General features: G+C 41.4%; 1 protein-coding gene across 2 annotated transcripts in view; it reads left to right on the top strand.

The window, feature by feature from the left end:
• Positions 1-22,428, top strand: part of roraa (RAR-related orphan receptor A, paralog a) — a 194,217-nt gene that overhangs the window by 158,981 nt on the left and 12,808 nt on the right. For both annotated transcript variants that reach the window (XM_017406067.3, XM_017406069.3), the window contains 2 exons: positions 19,555-19,640; positions 21,094-21,235. In XM_017406067.3, coding sequence (XP_017261556.1) covers positions 19,555-19,640; positions 21,094-21,235 — 228 coding nt within the window. The remainder of the gene's footprint in view (positions 1-19,554; positions 19,641-21,093; positions 21,236-22,428) is intronic.

Here is a 22,428-nt window from a genome sequence, read left to right as displayed (position 1 = left end):
GAATCACAATTACAATGATTTTGGGCTTAATGTTGGTATCTGATCAGTATCTGATTTATAGTAATTATTTTGCTGTATTTATTCGTAGTATCTTTGCAGGAGTTAATGGTTTTATCAGAACAGACGAGAGAGATTGTGGAAATGATTGTACCAGGTGACACCCTTGGAGTAGTCAGGTAAGAGCGAAGTGTGGCACCGTCCTGGCTTGCTGCACTGGACAGCAGCTCCTACCGGTGTGATGAAGAGGGACTGATTAAGTTCTCTACGTCCACAGGAAGCTGAGTGTTGGGGTTCAAGGTTATCTGGACAAATCCGACTCCTGTTTCCATTCATTCCTTCCTCAACCATCAGCCAGCCCTTCCTGGGCAAACCAGCAAATTAGCAATTCTGATGTCTGCTAGCAGGGCTAGCAAGGGAATGCCTGTGAATCCTAATGCCGTGATTAAACTTTCATATCTGTCCGGGGGAACTGCTGCATACACAAAATAAGCATTCTGTCTTTATTTTTAAGCACTTTGAGAAAGGACATTGAGATGGGCAAACATAAACCCTTCAGTGAGGTTAAATAGACGGGTCAGTGTGTGTTTTTATTTATTTATTTTTTAAGTTTTAGTCTGTTTTTAGTCATTTTAGCTGATATGGTAAAAATATAATAATACCCAGTTAGTGTTTTACTTCTCACTGCTATGAGTGTATTGCAGCAAAAGTGTGGTTTGGGAGCCTCCGTCAAAACAGCTAGCCTGGCCTGGTAGTGTCCATTATGTAAGATGGCCTTATCAGGTTTTACCTCCTGCCGAGCCCCAGCCCAGCTTCCCTTCACTCCCCCTTAACTGTACTCCCAAAACATGGGCCTTCATTAGCAGGGCTAAATATCCCCGTTCTCTGCAATCTCTATCATTTCTTGCCTCGAGGCAATCCAATAATTACCTGTTCTTGCTCCCCCCTCCTTCTGGCCAGCAGGAAAATGTTCTGACGTGCATTAGTTTGCATGAAATATTATCAGAATATTGCACATTTCTCCATCCTGCAGCCTCTGACACAGGAAATACGGAGTTGCAGGAGCGGTGATTGACACATGTCTGTCTTTCATGTTCCTCGGAGAATAGATGCTTTGTTCTGGAGGTACAGCAAGAATTTTTGATGGAAGGAGAAATGGCGTAATGTGTACAAAGGCTTTGTTGCTTTGTTTAACCTCCGTCTACCATTATTTTCCATGTTTCAGAGCAGCTCTTCATTACCTCCAGTTTAGGTACACTTATTTTCAGAATTTAAAGTTGTGCTTAGATGTTCTCTTCTAAATTATTACCAGTTTTCTAAAAGAGTAGCATCTCTTTCTTTGCAGAGTTTGGGGGAAAGACAGATGAGTAGAGAGTACATAATGCCTGGAAGGGAAAGGCATCTTCAGTGATTATGGTTAGGGAGATGGTCAGAAGGCCAGGAATTCCATCCTGCACATATTTGGTCTCATATTCATTTAAGTAATAATGTCCAGTGGCTCTGGATCAGGAAGGCACAAGTTTTGCCGCTAAAGGCAATCTCAGCTAATCTTTGCGGTTATAGTATATCTCCAGGAATGGAAAAAAATTGTCTCTGATTTTTACACAAACCAGTCCAAGCTTGTTTGTTGTAACTGCATGTTAAATACTTTTAAAATGCTTAAATTATTACCTTTTGAAGGTAATTTATTGGTATGGCATTTAATAAACCATCTGTTTTTTCACACCTTTGGCATGAACATGACAAGACTGATTGTAGCCAATAAAAAGTTTTGAAATGTCGTTCATGAATGCATATTGAAATGAAAAAGGGAACTTGCATTAAGCCGAGGATCCTTCTGATACTGAGTTGTTGTTGATGCACGAGTTTTAAGCCCATTGAGTGTCTCCGCTCGCCTTGCTGTTGGAAGCAGTGATGATTTTGGACTTTGTGACGGTCACTTTAATCTCTAATGAAGGCTCGTCCCTGGCTCTGCTCACCCCTCTGATAGCGGAGCAGTCATAAACAGGCCTGTCAGGGGGGATTGCAGAGCTAGCTGTACAAATGGCAAAGAAAACCCATGGGACCGAGCTATGCTTGCATTATGGTCTAATTCAGATATGCTGAAGCTTGGTAAAAGACAGACATATCATATGAGAAAATTCCTCTGCTCTGCCTTAGCAGCTCAGTGTGTGACTAAATCACGGCATACCTTAAGACTCACTTTTCATTTTCCCCTTTCTAAAATAAACATTACACACATTAGTTCTTGCATATGAGTTACAGCGGACTGTTTGCAGTCAGATGGTCAGAATATCTTTCATAATACTGAAACTAAAATACCGTGAGCCTTATTACAGCTGTAAAATAAACACTCTGCCTTTGAGATTGCATCACAAATTGACCATAAAATTTGTGTTTCTAAATTCAGTCATGGCGGTTTATCGCATATGCTTCTTTTAGTTTAACAACATTACCATACAAATTAAGACAATTTCATGTTCAACATCTAGTGCAAGATGTAAATGTGTGCTCGGATGATTGTGTGAAACTGATTACTGGTTGCTCTGTGTTCTGACACATCCTGCGTTCGTGCAGCATATGCGACAGCTGGTTAGTAATTAGAATAATCTTCTCCCTGGTAGTGATTTAGCTTTCATGACTGCAGCTTACCTCAAATTGAAAATAAATTTATAGATAAATGCTTTTGCTGTTCCAACAAATTACGCCGCTGTAACTCAACGGAGCCAAGTTGTTTATTTGGGTAGCAAAGGAGCAATCAGGGTAAACAAACAAAGTGCTTTATGAGTGCTGTCAGATTAATAATGATGCTACCCAGTGGTGATGATACAAATGATTTTTCAACACACTCTGCCTCGCATCATCATGGTAATTATAGATACTATATCATTATTATATCATGCAGTCATTACAGATTATGAGGGTAATTGAAGCTTGCTGCAGGATTGCCAAGTCCACTCTGCTGCCATTAAACTGGGAATTACTGTCCATGAGAGAAGCTCACACATTACACCATCCACATGAAACTGTACCAAATCAGTGTCTTTGTGATCCATTGATATTGTTCCTAACTGATCAGAAATATCTGTCCAGACATTACCAGTAATCAGTGTTAAGATGTATCTATATCTGGGATAAAATATTTTCTCCCAGTGTCTGTTTTGTTGTTAATGTATCTGTCATGGAAAAACACAAGCTTTTCATGGATATAGCAATGATGAGATGTAAAGTTAGACTGATTGATTGATCAGTCAGCCTAGTAATTAGAGCAACTTTTGCCATGCTTTAAATAAGTGGCATCCCCAACACCTGAGCTTACTAAATCCATTAAAGATCAGGCACTTTGATGGGCAGCATAGTGTTGTTGTATTTGATACTGCTTCCCATGACAGAGGTGCCTTTCACAGCTGGGGTGCTTTTTTCAGTACAACACTGACAGGCTCTCTAAATGGTCGGCCAGACTATTATGGTAATTTATTTTTCAGAGCCTTATTCTTTTAATTGGTTTGATAAAAAAATATTGTTTTTACATAGAAAGTTGAATAACTTGAGGCTTAGAATTACAATTGTTACAAGCTTTTAGTAAACTGTAGCACAATAAACAATGTGTATCTGCATCAGGTACCAGGGCTAATTCACTAAATCACAGGTAATCTGTGTTTTTTGAATTTTACTTTTTATTTTTTTAATTAGCACAGAAGAAAATTGATAGTCTCGTAGCAAGATCCTCTAGACTTTTTTTTTTCCTTTGTAAAGTGACGTGTTTCAAATGAGCTCGAGGAAATAAATCTGTGCACTTGAGATCATTGTTCCTGCTCGAACCCCCTGGATGTGGTTTGTTTCAGTTCATAAAAGGTGTCACGTTTCCTGATGGGACAAAACAACGTGTAGAAAGTTGTTTTAGCAGCTCATATTGCCTCTGAGGATTAGATCTCAAATACTGACCAAGCACCATTAGCTGCTACTTATGTAACCCCCTAAAGAGCACTGCTGCTGGCACCTGAGCATGGAGCTTAGCTTCCTAAGTGAGGCAGGAGACACTGCCAATACGCAAGCAGACTCACTGTACGCTTGCTGCTCACTTGCATGATGTGTGAGCTCTTGTTTAGAATGCATAACGGCTTTTTCAGCAGGTTTTTTTTTTTATTTGAGCAAGAACAGCATTGTACTGAATCAGCCTGCTTGCCAAAAAAGAAAAATGTTTTGATAAGCATGAATCTTTTGCAAGAAAACAGATAATGCCCCATTTTTAAGCTCCTAAAACTGTTATCTTCCATTAAAAATTATTTTCTTTTTTTTTGTAAATGATGTGAGTCTAAAATCAAAAATTAGAACAATAGTAAAATGTTTTTAGATCATATTTTAGTGTAAGGTCATCATTTTGTTAGCTTTGTAAGATCTGTCATTTTCTGTTTTTAGTGTGACTCTACACCTTGTGGAGTGGTTTTAAAGCATGAACAACCTTTGCTCAGTTAAACACAGAGGTCAGGAACTATTTTATAACAGGCCTCTTGAGCTCTGGCCCGGTCATGCAATCACAGGGCTGAGAGCAGCTGGGGTCGTGCCATGAGTCTGGTTCAAAGATCTCAAGTTTCCTTAAAGCTAAAGTAAGACCTGAGCCCGATCGGTGTGAAGTGTCATGTTGTCTGAGATAGTTTTTTTTTTTTTTTTTGCGCTGGAGCACTGACAGAATAACAAACATGTGGTTGCCTTTTCTGGAATGGGTGAGGTGAACAGAGCTCGTTCACCACATGTCGCCTTCACTTCTCTTACATAACAGCACAGTTAAGCTGGAGTTAGCAAACATTAGAGGTCAGCTGGTTTTTGGGACAGTGGAACTATTTGCAGTATGAGAATGAGATTCCATTCAGAGGCAAATAATTGTGTTTTGTCCTACCACTTGTTTTGTTTTGTTTCTAAAATAACTAACTATCACCTACCTCCGAAGGCAAAACAGCATTAATGTCCATATCTACGTGTGTTTATGTTTGTCTGTTGTGTTAGCAAAATATGTGATGAACGAGGGGGTTAGAGTTTAATGACATGCTCAGAAAGTAATCATTGGCTGTACCTCTACAACTGATGAACTTTTGGAGTCAACCTAGTCAAAGTGATCACCACAACTAATAGACTTTAGCAAACACATTGAAGGCTTTAACTCAATTTTACAGATAGGCAAAAATGTGGTGCAGTAGTAGCCAAGAGCCATCCTCAATGCATACTCTGAGAGCTAGCACCTGTTGTGACATCTTGCACGAGACTGCACACAACGTCATTTACAAGGTTTGATAAAAATGTCTATAACTCTGTCCCATCTCATCGTAAGACGATCTGGCGTTAAAGGCCATGTGCAGTATGCATTCCTTCAGGGAATGGTTGGCCTTTAATTAATAATGCAGTTAACTCCTAAAGAGTGTATGTTGTTATTTTATCTTCTTAGAGCAGGACAACTAGTGCCAATTGTTAAATATATCTGATTCACTGCAACACAGAAGATGCTGGGATTTACGCCCATGTTTGATTAGCCCAGAGAATCCATTAGGGCCCTAAATTACATCAGCCAAACCACTAACACTAGCATGCTGTCCACAGCCAGGTCATTTATTAAGAACAGTTTCCAATGGGCTTATGTAATGGGCTTTTTTCATTAGTTTAACACTGTTCTGCTGAACCATTGTAGCCAGATAACAAGTGTTTGTTTCACTAAGATCTCATTCTCTTGTCAGAGAGAAATCCCCAAACGTAATAAAAAGCTCTAGAGATAAAGCATCAGATTTTAAAGTAAAAAAAAAAAAACATCACATTGCCTAATTAATAAGTATAATAACATCCATTTCTCGCCAAACTTTCTGAGGTGTTTTTTAAGGCATCATAGTTATTGACAATGCATGTGAAAACCAAATTTAGATTGCTGTTGGATCTATCCATCTTAATTCACTCAACGCCTTTTATTCCCCACCTTTGGTTTTGATAAAAGAAAAGAGCAACGTCAATCAGGTGAACTAATGGGAATGTGCATTTTGTAATTCCCTCAAAGGGAATGGTAAATTGAAAAGAGTTTGCAACCTTTTAACACACTCGCACACACCGGCGCTGACAGTTGGGCTCCATTATCTGACAGCTCGGAGAGGTTAAAAATAACTGTGCTCGCAGCAAATTAGACGTATCATTTGGCTTCTAAGTGAGAGATGAATCTTTGTGTGGATGCTCCTGCCATGCCGTGACACGGGGGCAATATATCAGGCTGTGTTTGCCTGTCTTTCTCATAAACTCCAAATGGAATTGTAAACAGATGAAGCAATTTTACACCAAATGTATTCTCTCTGAGTCGCTGTCGTGCTGCAGTGAGAAGCCCGGCTATCAGGGATATATACATGGCTGTCCCATGCACTCTCAAGCCAAAGTATATAAATCATAATTTGGTTGCCTGCAGGGGTACTGTCATCGCTCAAAGCTGATCCTCCGAGTTCTTTATATGTTGCTTTTTTGTCTTATGATAAATCTTACATTATTGCACATGCTTCTAAAGATCCCACATCCTTGTTATATCTCTGCTCACAGATGGAAGCAGATTTACACATGCTTTGCACTAAGCTTTGGCATGCCAAACAACATTGAGCTACTTGAATCTCAAATCTTCCCGTCGCAGTCAAGTTTTCCGTGTCATTTAATAGCACTTTGCGCAATTATGCATGCATTTATTTGTGTGTGGTGCCAGCAGGTGGGGTGTCAGTTCCCCATTTAAGCTGGTAAAAGAAGCAGGGATCCTTGTTACAATAAGGTAAGTAAAGAGATTTCCATCACAGGCTTAGGTGGCAGCTGAGGTGTATAGTTTCCTCTAAATACCAAACTAGCTCATTGTTTATTCATTGCTGTTTAATCACTTACTAGATTAAATGCACGAAGGATCATCCTTGTGTCGTCTTGTCTCACAAGACACTCGGCTTGTATTTTTTTGTGCTTACAAATCATGCTTGGGTTTATCGCTGCGTAGAAACACCTGAACTTTTTGGGTGTGCATTTTTACCATGGCCCTGAGTCAGCCTCGCTTGACGAGGTTTATCTCATTCTGCCTAACTGACAGGTATTGATGCGATACAAGGATAAAACAGTAGACTGATGGAAATAAAGCCAACTTGTCTGTTCGCTTGCTGTGCATCACTGATACATGAGATTCATGTCTCTCATTAAAGAAAGTAAATGCTTTAGGCATCCTCTTTGTGTTAGTTTGTGTGTGAGTGTGTGTGTGTGTGTGTGTGTGTGGAGCTATCATGGTTATTTTCGCCCTCAGTAATCTCTCCCTCCTTGCACAATGGGTTTAACCCAGCCATGAATGGACGAGAGTGCAAATTGCAGCAGACTTTTAAAACAGCGTTCACCCTGTTGACAGAGTCCTGGCCATGTGATTACGTTAAACAAAGTGCAATGCAATTGATTATTTAATCAACTTTCAGCTGTTGTTTGTAAGAGGACAGGATCTCAACGCTGCTGGTGAATCTAAGTATTATACCCCCCTGTGGCAATCCCCATTGCTTATATGATGCATCTAATCTACTAAAGAGATCAAATCCTAACTATAAACTAAAGAGAAGGAGGAAGCGCTTTCTACACTCGGCTTGCACGGCAGGCACTTGGCTGAGCGTCTACATTTTCGGGAGCTAGTGTTAACTCTATATTTGGATTCCACTGGAGTGGATTAAGGATTCTTTACCGCAAACCCACGGGATTCTTGGAGACATAAAAGAGGAGACTGTTTGCATCTATGCTGTACAAATAATTGCAGGTTTCAAATGAAGTGTAATTTCAAGCACCAGCTATAAGGGAGTGTGTGGGCTTTGATGTACGAATCCACAGTTCATGGGGGATTAGCACCCCAAAGGTTAGCAGCTGCTAATTACAGGAGATTGGTTATACATATCTAACAAGGCGAGAAGACAGCCTTAATAAATGTGAGGATTCATCAGAAACAAGGATAAGCCGCTGTGATAAACGTCATGTAGAGTGTTTGAATTGCAGTGGATTGATATCCTGTTAAGCCGTCTTTCATACGGCAGAAAGAAAGAAGTCTGCCTCTTCTGTTGTCTTAACAAACGCCATACCTTGCACAATTTGAGAATTTCAGTATGTATTTGTAAATGCAGATTTGTGCAATCATATAAATTAACCTTCTCAGATATTCATCCAGTGCTTCCTGCTGCAGTAGTTTCTTTTTTTACTGTATCTTGCTAGCAGCATTCAGTGCTGCATTACCATAATCCTTGGTTCCCTTCCACAAACCACCACTGGCTAAATGAATCTATTATTTTTGCCTGCGGCTAAAAAGATGCAACAAAATGCAATGCATTGAAGGAATTGAAACTTGTGATAAGCCACACATTTTCACTATAAAAGCCTTTTTTATAAGATTTTTTTTTTCTACCCATAGCTGGAAGTATCACCACACTTGACCTATCTGAGTGTTGTTAGCTTCAAAGGTGGTATCAAATCCAAACTATATAAAAACATAATTCAATTCTGTACACACCATTTAGTCAGGCTCTGGCTCAGCGGCTCTGCAATGTTGATTCCCCTGACTGATGAAAGCCAAACTGACCAGTGTGGCCCTCTGTTCATATGGCTCTAAATTAAATACGTTCAAGCCAATACAGACACTTGCTCTGCCGCGGGAAATACTATTTCATCTGCTAATGAATGCGCCTGAGGGGGTCCCACAGGGGGGCTCCACTTCACCCCTCATTAGGCCGACTACTGGCTCTGCCTTCATGCTGAGGAACAACCTCCTAGAGATGGGCCTCCCACTTCAGCTGGACATCCCACGCTCTCCTGCCCCTGGACCAGTGGGCTGCACTGCACCTCCTCGCTGTCCTTTTCCACTCTCTATTTCTCCCTGTTGCTACAATTTCCTCCTCATCATATAGCTACAGACCTGGTTAGACAGGAATGAGAGGCCGGTCCTTGCTCCTAATATTATTTTTATGGCTCTTTTTTGTCTGGTGCAGCTGTGATATATATTTTTTTTTTTTTCACATTTGCCTATAAAATTACTTTGGATATGAACTTGACTGCCTTTATCCCAGTGGATGAAACATTCATTTGCTTTCGAACTCGTAACCAGGAGAAATTTGACAAATTAATCTACACTGTATGAAGATCTTCTCTGTATTCCTGTCTTGTTGGCACTGTTATGGCTTCAGAAAGACATGGATATTTAGTTAGACCAAACACACTGTTCTGTGTCCTTGATTAGCAACAATAAGCAAGAAGTGCAACACTTAAGAACTATGAAGGACCCTTCTGCTTTCAAACGCTTCCTCTTTGTTCAGCACACACCATTTCTCCCAGTGAAAATATTGACAGCTTCCTGTCTTTAATGAAGCAACAAAGCAGAGGCGATTCATGTTGTTTTGAGGCAGCAGGAGGGGGAAGAGGTTTCTGCCTGTCAGCTGACTCCAAGAGCCTTTGCGTGGCTCAGACTTAAGAGCTGATTGTTATTCCAGGGCTTCTGGGGGATGTGTTTATGCAATCATTAATCTTGGCACTTGTTTATTTGCCTGGGATTAGATCACCGTGGCGTATTCACCGGCTGTCAGGGAAGCTGGTTCACCAAAAGGTAGAAGAGAGTGTGTGCAAGGAGAGGAAGCACGCTTTGCACATGGCTGCCTAATCCTGCCATGTTAAACAAAACCGGGCCGATGTTTGTAGGACTATGAAAACAGTGGTGCAGGGGAATGTGGCCGACAGGCTGCAAGCTGTCCATGAGCTCTGTTTAGCTGTAGTTACTTTGCATGTACCCCTGTTGTCTATGAAGGCCTTTTATACAAATCAAATAGCTGGGAAATAATAGTAGAATTACTCATTAGTCTTTCTACACCAAGTACCAAAGTGTTTGTGGAACATGTATGTATTTGTTGTAATTGTTTTAAACCGGTTGTCCAAGGCTTTGTATTTATTACCATTTTTAAGAGATTTTTCATGGTTTAAAAACCACTTATAACCTCAGATCAAATACCACAACAGGACAAAGCACAGCAACAAGACACAAGGTAGTTACACTACATCAGCAAGATCTCTCCCAGGCAAACGTTACAAAGCACACTGAAGTGTTAAGATCTGTTCAAGAAGCACAAAGAAACACTGAGGACCATTTGACGCAGTCGCCGGCCAAGAAAACTCAGATGAAAGACACGTCAAGCTGACTTCCTTTTGAAAAGGGAATGTGTCCAGCAGCACCGTCTTCTCAGAACTGTCAAAAACCTGTGGGGCCCAGGTACAGTGGTCGACTGTCCAGAGAAGTCCGTTCAGATGTGGTCTTTGTGGAGGGATTGCAGTTTAAAAGCCTATTATGTGTAAACCAGGGCAAGTGACTCAATTATCTATAAAAAAAAGAGTAAAAACTGGGGCCCCAATTTTTTTCTGAAGATGACAACCCTAAAACATAGAGCCAATATCATTAAGATCTATATTCAGTATTAAGGAGAGTAAGGAGTCTTGAAAGTGATGGTATGTTTTATGTTCTTGTCCTTTAGTCTTGATTGTCTGCTCCCCACATAACTTGTTTGAGTTTGTTAATCTGCCCACCTGTTTGTGTTTTTGTAATTACTTCCTCAATATATATACTCCCAGTTTCTGTTCATTTATTGTCCCAATTCTTGTACGTTCTCTCTTCCTGCTATGGTCTACTCATAGGTTTAGTGGTTGGATTTTGCCTGCCATGTCAGTAACATCTGTTAATGAAATTACTGGGTACTTTCACATACATGCCGTCTGTGCTTGAGTTGTCTGCCTTTGAGTCCTTTTCACCACTCAGTTGACTAGAACAACTTGACTGCTCAGTTCCTTCAAAAACTGTGTGGAAGGTAATTGATGAAAGAAAGTGATGCTGTCTTTAAGGCAAATTGTTGCCAAACCAAATATTAATTTTATCTAGATTTCACTTCTTTTCATTCCATTTTCATTTTTAATTCATAAATTTAGGTCATTATACCATTAAAATCTAGAACCTCTGCTGACTTTTGCCCTTGATACTAACAGTTTTGTTTTTCAAAGTTACTTTTCTTTTTTAGTTTGGTTTTATTTTTTGTGCAATCACTTTGCACATTTTCTAGCACTAGGGATCCATATTAATTGATAAACTAAAGTATTCAAGTGTAATATGCACGGATTAGACTTGTTTGTACTAAATGTTTATTCTGAATCAGGAAAGCAGAAGGGTCAGGAAATCTTTGAAGGCCAAATAGCAGCAACCTGTGTATCTTTGTGCAGCACATAAATTAGGAGCCAAAAGCACAATAGGTAAAAGAAGAATGAAGTGTGGTGAAGCAGACACTTTGAGAAAGCTCCTCTTCTGAGGCCTCATGACACCGGTGATCTGTGGAAAGGTTGGGTGCCTCTAGTTTCAGCTCTATCAAGCGCTGGATCTCTGAGCAGCAGGATTCAGTATCCCAGCTAATGTAACAAGGCTCATTTGTCTCAATCACAAGTCCCTGGAAGTATCGGCTGGCCATTGATGTCATTCATCTTCCCTGTCCTTGCCTGCTCTTTTTCAGCTGATGAAAACTTGGGACCTTCAAGCAGAATGGCAGCAGTGGTGCTCATCAGCCACGGTATAAAAACTGTTGAGTAACCGCAGTGCTGCGTGGCGCCTTTTGAGTTCTATCCACTGGACTAAAATAATTTTCCAAATTTAAAAGCAGACAGACTTTGCACTGGTATTGCAACACTTTATCTTATTTATTTATTTTTCTCAGATTAGTTTTGACAATTTGTTAGAACACTATGAAGAAAGCAAGAGTAGATGCTTTTTAATCTGGTTTCTGATAAGAGTTGTCTTTTTTTTTGTCCACTGCTGGAGTTGAAACACAGTACCTGTAGCTGACAAGTTTGGCAATCCTGTCAAAGAAGATATTATTTTAAATTTTTTTGTTAGTTTTTTTTTTCTCATATTCACTAAAAACCCCACAAAATGTTTAAAAAAGTCTATGAAAATGATATAATCATATATGATTATAGGGTGAACTAACGATTGGACAGCCTCACTTGGGTACCCTTACAAAATATTTTGCACGGCACAACTCACAGTTTTAAAATTAAAATTCAGAATGTAGATGCTCCTAAATTTACTAATTGTAGCAGTATTGATGTATAAAATTTTGTGCAAGATTTGTCATCAGGGTTTCCCTGAGCAATTTGAATCTCTGATATGGAAACACTAGCTCTTGCCATAACTGGCTTATGCTGAGCTTCCCTCTTCGATGGAGCGAATCACGATCATGATTATTATCTGGCTCGTGCAGCCGGACTGCGTTGTCTGGAAACATGTTTTCCTAAGGAGACCACAGAGGGACAATTACTGTCAGCTGAACTATTCAGCCTGCTCTGCATGTGTGTTCTGGCTGTGTGCCTCTGACCCACTGACCCCGAGCAGCAGCTTGAGCTGGGACCTCCAATGTCTTCTCTTCTCTTCTCTTCTCTTCTCTTCTCTTCTCTTCTCTTCTCTTCTCTTCTCTTCTCTTCTCTTCTCTTCTCTTCTCTTCTTTTCTATTCTATTCTATTCTATTCTATTCTATTCTATTCTATTCTATTCTCTCATATTCTGTCACATGCACAATTGATGCATCCAAATGTACACTTTGCCAAAATCTAAAATAAACATTAAAAGCTTACCTACTGCCACCCCATTGACAGAAAGACCATGCAAGATGTGTGGATATGAAATTTTATTTAAGTGTGGAAATAGTAGAAATGTTCTCTCCACAAACACACAGCAGAATTCTGCCTGTCGTACAGAAATGCATACTAATACAGCAATTATAGTGGAAAGGAAGTTGTACAGTGTGGCAGGAGCAAATTCCCTGGTGCAATGGAACAAGGCTCTTTGTTGTTATGTAAAGGTTTCAGCGTGTAATTGCAGTGGAGGTTTTAAAGGATTCATTATTTATATATTCCTGTGTTTTTCTAAAAGGCAACCTGCCCTGCGGTGAGTTTCGGGGCTGAGAGGTGCTTAACCAAAGCGCCATACCACCATCAAGCCTTTAACCATTGCCCACTTAAACTGGTCAGAAGCATCACAGAATCTTCAGTCAACTCTTAAAATTCAACGAGCAGAGCCTGCACCAGTCAATCAGTTTGCCCCTGTGTGATTTGAGCCTCAGTGATTCTGAGTTTTGGCGGATCCCAGTATTTTTCTTCACAAAAACAAAACAATGAAACTCACGCTGCACAATGGAAAAACTTGCATTTTGCTTCCAAAAAAAGCTTTTTGTTAAAATAGATTCACAGGATCAAACATGTTTGGTGATAATAGGAAGAAATACAGAATTATTTATAGTTAAATGAAGCACGCAGATATTTTATTTATTTCTTCCATGAGCACACACACCCTCCGGTCCCCATCAGCCGGGCAAAACTTCACTTGTCACCATAGTTGCAGACAAAAAGAGGATAGGTGAGGAGAGGAGAGAATGCATAGAGGGAAATGAAGAGTAATGGTGGGAGGTGGGTGGGGAAGTGGGGATTCAAGCTCAGGTGGGGAAGACAAGGAGGGGAGAAGAGTGCCGCACACATGCTACCCTTCATGGTGCTCGTCTGCTCAGTAAACCCAGGCTTTTGTTGTTTCCCCTAGAGTGCAGCAAAGCAGACTCCCAGTCAGGAAGCTCGTCAATCTTTGCCACAACAACTCATAAATTAGTGCCCAAATTACTGTTACTCCGGTGGAGAAAGAGACACGAAGAGAGACGTCTGCAGTTTGGGAATACGTCCTCACCCTCTCCTGTTCTGCCTCATAAAGGGTGTCAGAATGCACTTCAATAAAACAGTCAAGTAAATACAGGGGGAGACATGAAGAGAGAGGAGCACTGCCGTGTTGTACAGGCATCTGGAGTTTGGGCAGTGTTGAAATATTAATAGGGCTCACACACAAACAAACACAGAGATTCACGCACGAGTTCATCCATAAAGCAGCCCAGGGCAACGGCCCAGACCTGAGCTTCAGCAAAGTCACTGTGCTGTTATAAAGGAATAATGGGGAGAAAGGCTTTAAAAGGCCACTTTCTGAAACAGAAAATTCTCTACAACTGGTCTCTTGTGAGGGGGATCACAGCTTAGAAAGCTCAATGATTGGAGGGGAATTAGCCAGACTCAGCATAGAAACATCAAAATGTGCCAATTATGCTCTTGCTTTTTTGTAATCCCTCTGGTCAGAATTTTTTTTTTTTTTTTTGATGGCTTCAGGATAGCTGTTTTATCCAGCGATATTGAGGTTTTGCTCTGCAACTACATTTCTGTACCTCGCTGTTTGTTTTCTTTGCCATGCCACCCCGTTTGTGCCATTAAAACAACTCGGTGGTAAAAACGCCAGCAGTCTCTGTTCCCTAAACAAATACCACATTTGTACAGAATGTGTTACATGGCAGAGCGTTTGCTGGTGACATTCAAATAACCTTTCTTCTGTTGCATAAATGGGAATAAAAAAAAAATGTAATGTGTGAGTTCACATGACAGCAGAGCCCTGGCAGATGAGAGAGGCAGAGATCTGATTCCATCTCTTGTTCGGCTGTCGCCTCTCTACAGCTCGATCTGATGGGTATCTGTTTAGAGAAAACCTTTGTTTATTAACCGACAGCTGATCTGCATTGCCAAATGGGGGGTTCATGCAAAAAAATAAATAGATGCAAATAATGATGAAGAAATCATTGCTTGTGCCAGATTGTTTTGCTGATGATTGTGTGTTGACCACGTGTAAAGGCTGTGTTTGTGTCTTAAAGAAGCTGTCCTTGGATTAGAAACGTGCTCATTTCAAGCTTTTTCCGAGGAAAATATATTTTATCACAGTTTATCAGATGAGAAAACGACTTGTTAATCTGCTCATAATGTCATGCCCTGTCCATCTTACATAATATGTGACATGAGCCCACTGGCTTGCGTCACTCTGCCATTGACAGCTGTCAGTGCAACACGGCTGAAACACACACAAAAACAGCATCACACACAGACAAGGCGATGAGTTTTTTTTCCCCATCAGCTTCACATGCTTTCTTTCACATTGATAAATCTAAATATACCAATGGAAAAATAAAAACGCTGCTCTGTGTACACACATTTGCACAGGCCTTAGATTCAGACTTCGTTTATTGTGCACGTCTATTGTGACTCATAAGGCCATGAGAAAGTGATTTAATGGTCCAATCGAGTAATGGGTTAAGCTCCGAGCATTATGATGGTGGCCTGGGCATCGGTGTGTAATTTGAGGGATAATCTTAATCCTTCAGCGTTATGTCAGTATTCCAATGTTTCAGTGGGAACAGCCAGGAGATTTGACTAGAGATTTAACATGTTTGCACAAGACTACAGGATTGTCACTTTTATTTGATTTTGTGGACGTTCTCTACTGACATAAATGTCTAAAATAAATGTGCGTATAATTTTCTTTAGTTTAGACATCATGATGACTTCCAGTTTGTTAAAAAAAAAATCATATTTTCAGTATAGTTGTCAGCTTCGCAATCATATGAATTATTCTTTATAATATCCGTGATGGAATCTATATTTTAAGTTTTTCATGCACAGCAGGATTCCAGTTGTCTGTTCATGTCATGCTTTTGACAAAATGAATTACGATAGGACTGCTGTAAACACCTAATGATGGTTGTGTGTGTTCACATTTGACTGTTAGCTTCCTGGTCTTTCATATTGTACCAATCTGTTGTAGCAGCGACTGTGACAGTGAAGACAGTGAAGGGCGCTGGGTGAACATGCAATGGCCTCTCTGCCCTCTCTGTACATGTGCACTGAGTCACACATCATCCCCTCAAAGGTTCTGCTAGTGTTGTGAATCAGTGTCCTTGAGCTGCTCAGCCACAGACAAAGAGCGAGCCTCAACATCCTGCTTGACCGCCTCCACTCTCCGCCATGCCCCTTAATTCTCAACACCCATGCCTCGCTGCAACGCTGCATGCAGGAAATCTGTCCCAAGTTACTGTTCAACCCTTGTGGCCGTGTCTGGGGTGTGTTCTTGCTGCGGCGTGATTCAAACATAATCTTGGCATCTCAGCAGGGGTCTTTGAAGTGGCCTGCATGCAGAGGCCATCTCACGGTGTTGCGAGGAGCGCGAGGCTGCTGGGGATGGGCTTCAGCATGGCTGCCTATGTAACTGTGCCTGTCTTTGATGTCGTAAACAGAGCAGGCAGGGCTGGCTGGCAGGGAGGCAGGCAGGCGCGGTGAATGGGATCAGTGGCACTGCACTGGTCAAGCTCAAGCAAGCCAGCAGCTGCCTGTTTCACACCAAGTGGCAGTTAACACCACAGCTCGTGTCAATAAGATATTGACTGCCAGATTGGGAGGGCCTCCAAGTGTTTGATTGAGTCCCCTGTGTGAAATCAGTTTAGATCATCCTTATTGTCTGAATGGCCAAATTACTGTTGCGTCAAAGAAGAAATATTATTTTAATGGTTTAATAAAAATCATAGGATATTTGATCTTGGTTGTGTTATAGCTCAGTATTGCAGCTTATCCCACAGATACTTGTACTGATACTTACAAAAAAAAACTATAAAGTCTGCCTCAGCTGGTCCCTTTTTACTGTTGAGTGCACTGAGCATCCGTGGGCTTGTGCAATGGTGGAGGGTAAGAGTGTTAGCTGCTGCAGACAGGGCTTTGGTGAAGTATGCTTGTGTGAATGCATGCTCTGCCCAGCCTGGCACCCCTGTGTCTCTACTCTCACTGCTTTCACCTGATGTGGCACAGCCTCTGTCAGGCCTGAGCAAGCGCCCAGCCAGCTCCGCTTCTTCGGGAGAGATGAAGGCATCTCGCAGCAATGCTGTGGGGGTGGGGGGGAGCTAGCAGCAGCCTAAGCCTGGAGCTATCAGAGGCTGGAGCTCATAGCCAAAAGCATGTGGGTTGGACATGGTGGGTGGAAAGCTTGGCTTAACTTGGTGTGACAACCATAGAAGCAGCCCTGCACTGCCACCAAATGGCTGGGGCCCGTCACTGCAACCTCAGGTTCACCAGAACCACAGCTAGTCATAATTACAGCATGCTTCAGTTGTTGTGAGTGCATGTCAGAACAAATTATGTAAGTAATGAGGCTGAAAATGCTAAAGGAGTTGAAACACACTGCACTGCTAATGCTCATGCGGTGAGAACACAAAAACAAACAATAGAGTGCACTCATACAGAGATAGACCTAAATGAAATAACAAGCCACTGTGCACAGTAAGGAAAAGATTAATTATAAATTAACCCTCTCAGTTAGGTTGTCAGAGTCCGCCTCCTGCCTGGATTTTGCTCTAATCCGGGTCGGCGAGGTGCGGTGCCCTCTATTGTAAGGGAGAATCATAAATCGCAGGAGGTGTTGTCCGGAGGAGAATTAACTATGCGTGTTCCGTCACTCCCTTTTGTTCATTTTACTAAAATCTCGGCTAATTCCTCATAAACATGGCTGGTGTTGTTGACTCCAGCAGTGCAAGGAGAACACACTCAGATCCCCAAATGAAGGGAGGGTGGATGCTGGGTTGGTGGATTAGAGGCTCTGTGTTAAGGGCCTCTCCCGGGCATGCCTCAGGGACAAGGACATTATCCACATGACAGCTCTCCGGCAGTTGATTAAAATGGGCAGGGATCTGTGGATTGAACCTCAACAAAAGTACTTTTGATGTGATCAAACTAGAATAAAGAGGCTGGTTGTTAAAGGTGTGCAGGAGATATTTTAAGCCTTTTGTCTTTAAAAGAGACCTGAGGCGTTGTAGTAGACAGGCCTGGTTTGAGGGGAGACGCTGATGTAACACTCTGACAATGTGCCATCTCTTTTTAGGAAGTATCATTTATTGTTAGGGCTGTGCAAAATTTTTAAAAAGTTATTATCGCAATTTCAGTATGTGCAATATTGATAATGACAAGGACTGCTGGAAGTGTAATAAACTGAAGGTGACTGTATTCATGCTCTTTAAACCAATAATATATGTGGTTAGTCCAATGGACTTTCACAGCCCATGATGCCCACACCCAGTCTATATGATAGAGGTTAACACAGAAAGAGAGCAATTAGCAAAATCTGGGTATATTGCAGTTGGTTTCGTCATTGCAATATTCAACAATAATTTTGCAATCACATTTTTTAACACTGTGTGCCACTAATTAATACCTGTCACTGTTAAAAATGAGAGATCATTTACTTGCCTGTGTGTGTGTGTTTATTTGTTTGTCTGTTAGTAAAATATCTCATGAACCAGTGGACAGATTTTATTGAAACTTCATGTACATCTACGACTGATTTACTTTTGGAGTCATCCCGATTCAATAGCACAAAATAGCAAAACGCAAAAATGGCTATCACTCAGACACTTTTACAGATGTTGAGCTTAAATTTAGTGTAGTAGTTAGTAGCTGAGAGTCATCCCAGTCACTAGATCACTGTTTAGTGGGAGCCGATACGCATTTTTCTTCAATGAATGCTAGTTTAACTTTTATTGCATCCTATTTAAACAAATTACAATGATTCCTCATCTAATTTTGTTGCAGGAAAATGTTATGCTCTGATTAGTTGGCTGTGTCTTTGGTTAAAATATTTCAAAAGTTACATCATGACAAAATAGCCTACAGTGATCTTTCCTCGATGTAGATCAGATAGCGACGTTAGTCTGGCTCCGCAGTGAACCCTTGGAACGGTGGGACCGAGATGTTATAGATGTGGAGGAAGGCTATGAGATAGAGATCTCTGGAGGGTGTGGGGGAGGTGGAGGTAGACGTACGATCAGTGGCTGCAGCGATAAAGCGGAGATCAGTGGGACGAGCAGAGAGTTCTTGCGCTCTCTGATGTCTGTGTGTTCTTGCCTGTTGTGTTTGCGCTGCCCTGTGGTCCAGTCCTGGAGAGGGGAGCGACGATGGATGAGGCCTGTCCTCTCTGTGTTTTTGTCCTCAACGGCGGGCGAATCACAGGCCTGTCAACAGCACAACACCACAGCCGAGCGGAATCTTTTTAGTTACACACGCAGAGCTGCTGCTGCTGCTGCTCCATCCAGCACAGCAGGCATGTTAGGATTCTTTGTGGCTGCAGTGGATTTGCTCCTGGGGGGGGTTTTATGGTTTTGAAATTTTAAGAGACTGCATGAAGTCAGGTTTTCCACCGGGGAATGGACTTCCTCATGCGGCTAAATGAGCTTTTGTCATTGCACAGGGTTTATATTAATGTTACTGTAGAATTTTACAACTGTGAGTAGCTGTTTTCTTTTTCTTATGTAAGTGGTGTTTTGGTTGCAAATTGACGCCATGTTTATATTGGCTGTTGTAGAGGACTTAAAATCAGATCCTTCTCTACAAACACACACACACACACACACACACACACACAGCACTCTAAATATTCCACTAATACTCTGGTGGAAGTGAAGATTTTCAAAAGCAAGTGGATGAGATGTTTTTAGAAGCACTGTGCTCTTTCATGTACCAACATAGATCCATGGTGAGAGCGTTGTACAGCGACTTGTGACAGCAAAATGTTGATTTTTTTTTTCTTCCCCCCTCTCTTATTTATTTATTTATTTCATTTCCTTTTCTTCTCCGCAGCTCAAATCGAAATAATTCCCTGCAAGATCTGTGGAGACAAATCATCAGGCATCCATTACGGTGTGATAACATGTGAAGGCTGTAAGGTAAGCATCAAGAGACCGAACCTGTTAGTGTGATGGGTGTTTGTACGTGTGTGTGCGTGTGTGTGTGACGGCGAGATTGATGCAAGAGCTGAGAGGCGAAAGACAGGAAAACCTGAAGAGGTAAAGAAAGTTGCTTGCTTGGAAAAATGAAAACAACATCTAAAAATGTTGCTGAAGTTTTACAATGATTCAGAGAGGGACTGCAACGTGTAAACACACAGAGCGCGATCATTAAAGTGGTCAAGCACCACTGAAGACATCACAGAAAACCACAATTAGTGGGACATAGTCATTGCTTCGCCTTGCTCTGCCTTTTTCCTCCCAGGGACATGTCTTTCTTTCTGCTGTTTTTTTCCTTTTCCTTTCCCTTTCTTTTCGCTTCTGCCGCTGCTCTTCATGAAACGGGATGATCAAAAAAGGAGAGTGCTTTGAATTACAGCAGATTGTTGGCTGTTTGCTACAGTGTGTTTCTCCTATTGAAGCCACCTTTTGTACCGTTTCAAATACACCAGCCATTCACAGGGAGAGAAAATTTGTGCTTGGAGTGTATTCTTGTCCCCCGTGCTTGTCACCAGGCACATCATTAGCATTCCTCAGCCAGCTTCCACCTTTGCTGTTTGCTCCTGTGTGCGCGTTTGTGTGTGTGCAAGGGACAAAAAGAGCTTCCTTTCAGCTCCTCTTGCTGCCTCTCCTCTCCCTCACACGAGGGCTGGAAGGGATAAAACACTAAAGGATAAAGTGCTGAAATCTATCTTTAATGATTGCTAATTAGTCCAAGCAGAAAAGGCCTTTAATGATATGTGCAAGTACAAAAGTTTGGACCATAAATCATTGCATTATTAAGGAGTGCTGCTTGTCACTGGCAGTTTTACTCTGTTTCCATAATGGCTTCCATTATAAAGCAACTTGGCAGCTGTCAGCTGTTTTCTTGTAATTAAACAGCCAATGAGCAGCTAATTAAGACATATGTGTATGGAGCAGTAGAGTGGGGCATGTTAATGATGTGCTGGAATCAATTCATTAAGTCAAAGGATGAGGAATCCAGTCGGTGTGCGTTTGCAATGCTTTAGCACCATGCATGCCAGCGCTGCATTAATCAACACTAATAACTCCACTGAAGAAAAATACCATCCACTGTTATCATGCCTACCCAAAACACACCGCCCTCATGCTGTACACACACAGCGCTCTTTAAATGCCAGACAGTAAAACATAGCAGTCAGGAAAATACCACCACAGTAGTTTTGTTACATTTCAATTTGCCAGCAGTGAAATAAAAATATCACCACTAGGAATACAGTAAATCACTATCCGTCCGCTATAAATCTTGTCAGCATTAAAACACAATGAAGACATAAAATGATCCTTTGGTGCCAGAAGATGTTTGCACCCACAGAGATTCTTTCAGCAACCTAAGGTGTTTCCGTGCCCCCCCTCTTTTTTTCATGTGCAGGGCTTCTTCAGGAGGAGTCAGCAGAGCAATGCAGCTTACTCGTGCCCCCGTCAGAAAAACTGCTTGATCGACCGCACCAGCCGCAACCGCTGCCAACACTGCAGGCTGCAGAAGTGCCTGGCAGTGGGAATGTCACGAGATGGTAAGTGATTCAAGAGGAGGGGAGCAACAAGTGGGTGGATGCAACGAGATGGTGTGAGGTGAAGAAGGTCAGGATGAGGCTCCTGTGTCTTTCTTTTATTTACTGTAAATGGAATAAATCACAAGATGGAACCAGTTAATTTTAAGCTTTTTGCTGTGTTAAGGTTAAATCCTAATGGAGAGACACATAAAGATGCAGCCTCAGAGACTTAATGAGACGATGTTGTTATTTCTGAAAGGAACACAACAATTCACCAAGAATTTACTCATGAGCACCTGAGAACATATCCATTTATGTTCATCATCTGCCACTAGTGGGCGAACACTTAGTCTGTGGGCTTAATTTGTTGCTGTAAGAGAAACCCGGTTTTTATAAAACAGGAGGTCGTTAGAGGGTGTTATTATTGCTGCTGCTGCAGCTCAGATACAGTAATGGGAGCACACAGGCAGGAGCGCTCCATCTTTGTCAGACAGGTCCAGACTAGACTGGACCAAGGAGGCTGTTTCTGAACAGAACTGAGCTGTGATATATATATATATATATCATGTACATTTGTGTAGCCTGGCACACCTTCATGCACTGACATATTCATGAATGTGAATGAACATATAAGTGTGTTCCCACTGTGTATGAGCCATTGTATTACACAAAGTCTCACACACACATTTAGGATAGATGAAGGTGACGCTTACCTTCATCGAACACACCAGAGTCCAAATGCCCGCGCTCTCCTCTGCGCCGCGCCACACGTTTCTTTTACTGTTCATAGAAACACACACACACTCTGTTACTGCCTAACTTACTGCCAGGCCAAGGAGTCTTATTCTCAACAACCGTGTTTAGTCTGGAAACCCTAAAACAGGAGGCAACAACTGTCTTTGATTTGACTGACTGATAAGCTTTTTTTTTATCCACGTTTCATGTTATTTTTAACAATCCCTTCTTAAATTTGAGATATTCCTTTTTGGTACAGTCCTGTGTATCAAAGTGATGGTGCATAAAGCTTATTGCTGATGTTTTTTAGTCTAAAAGTTACCTTTAAAAGATCACAGAGTGTCACTTAATGGAATCACAAATCTACAAATGGCTGTTTTTCCTGTGTAGTGTAAGTGTGAATAAATATAGTTTAGTCTAAATAAAACACAACCATTTGTATTTGTTGCTTCACATGCAGCAAACAAACACTTGTTAAG

Source organism: Kryptolebias marmoratus, linkage group LG11, assembly GCF_001649575.2.
Source record: "Kryptolebias marmoratus isolate JLee-2015 linkage group LG11, ASM164957v2, whole genome shotgun sequence".
Lineage (NCBI taxonomy): Eukaryota > Metazoa > Chordata > Actinopteri > Cyprinodontiformes > Rivulidae > Kryptolebias > Kryptolebias marmoratus.
Note: the sequence above shows the minus strand (reverse complement) of the source record. Positions and strands in the feature narration are given on the sequence as shown.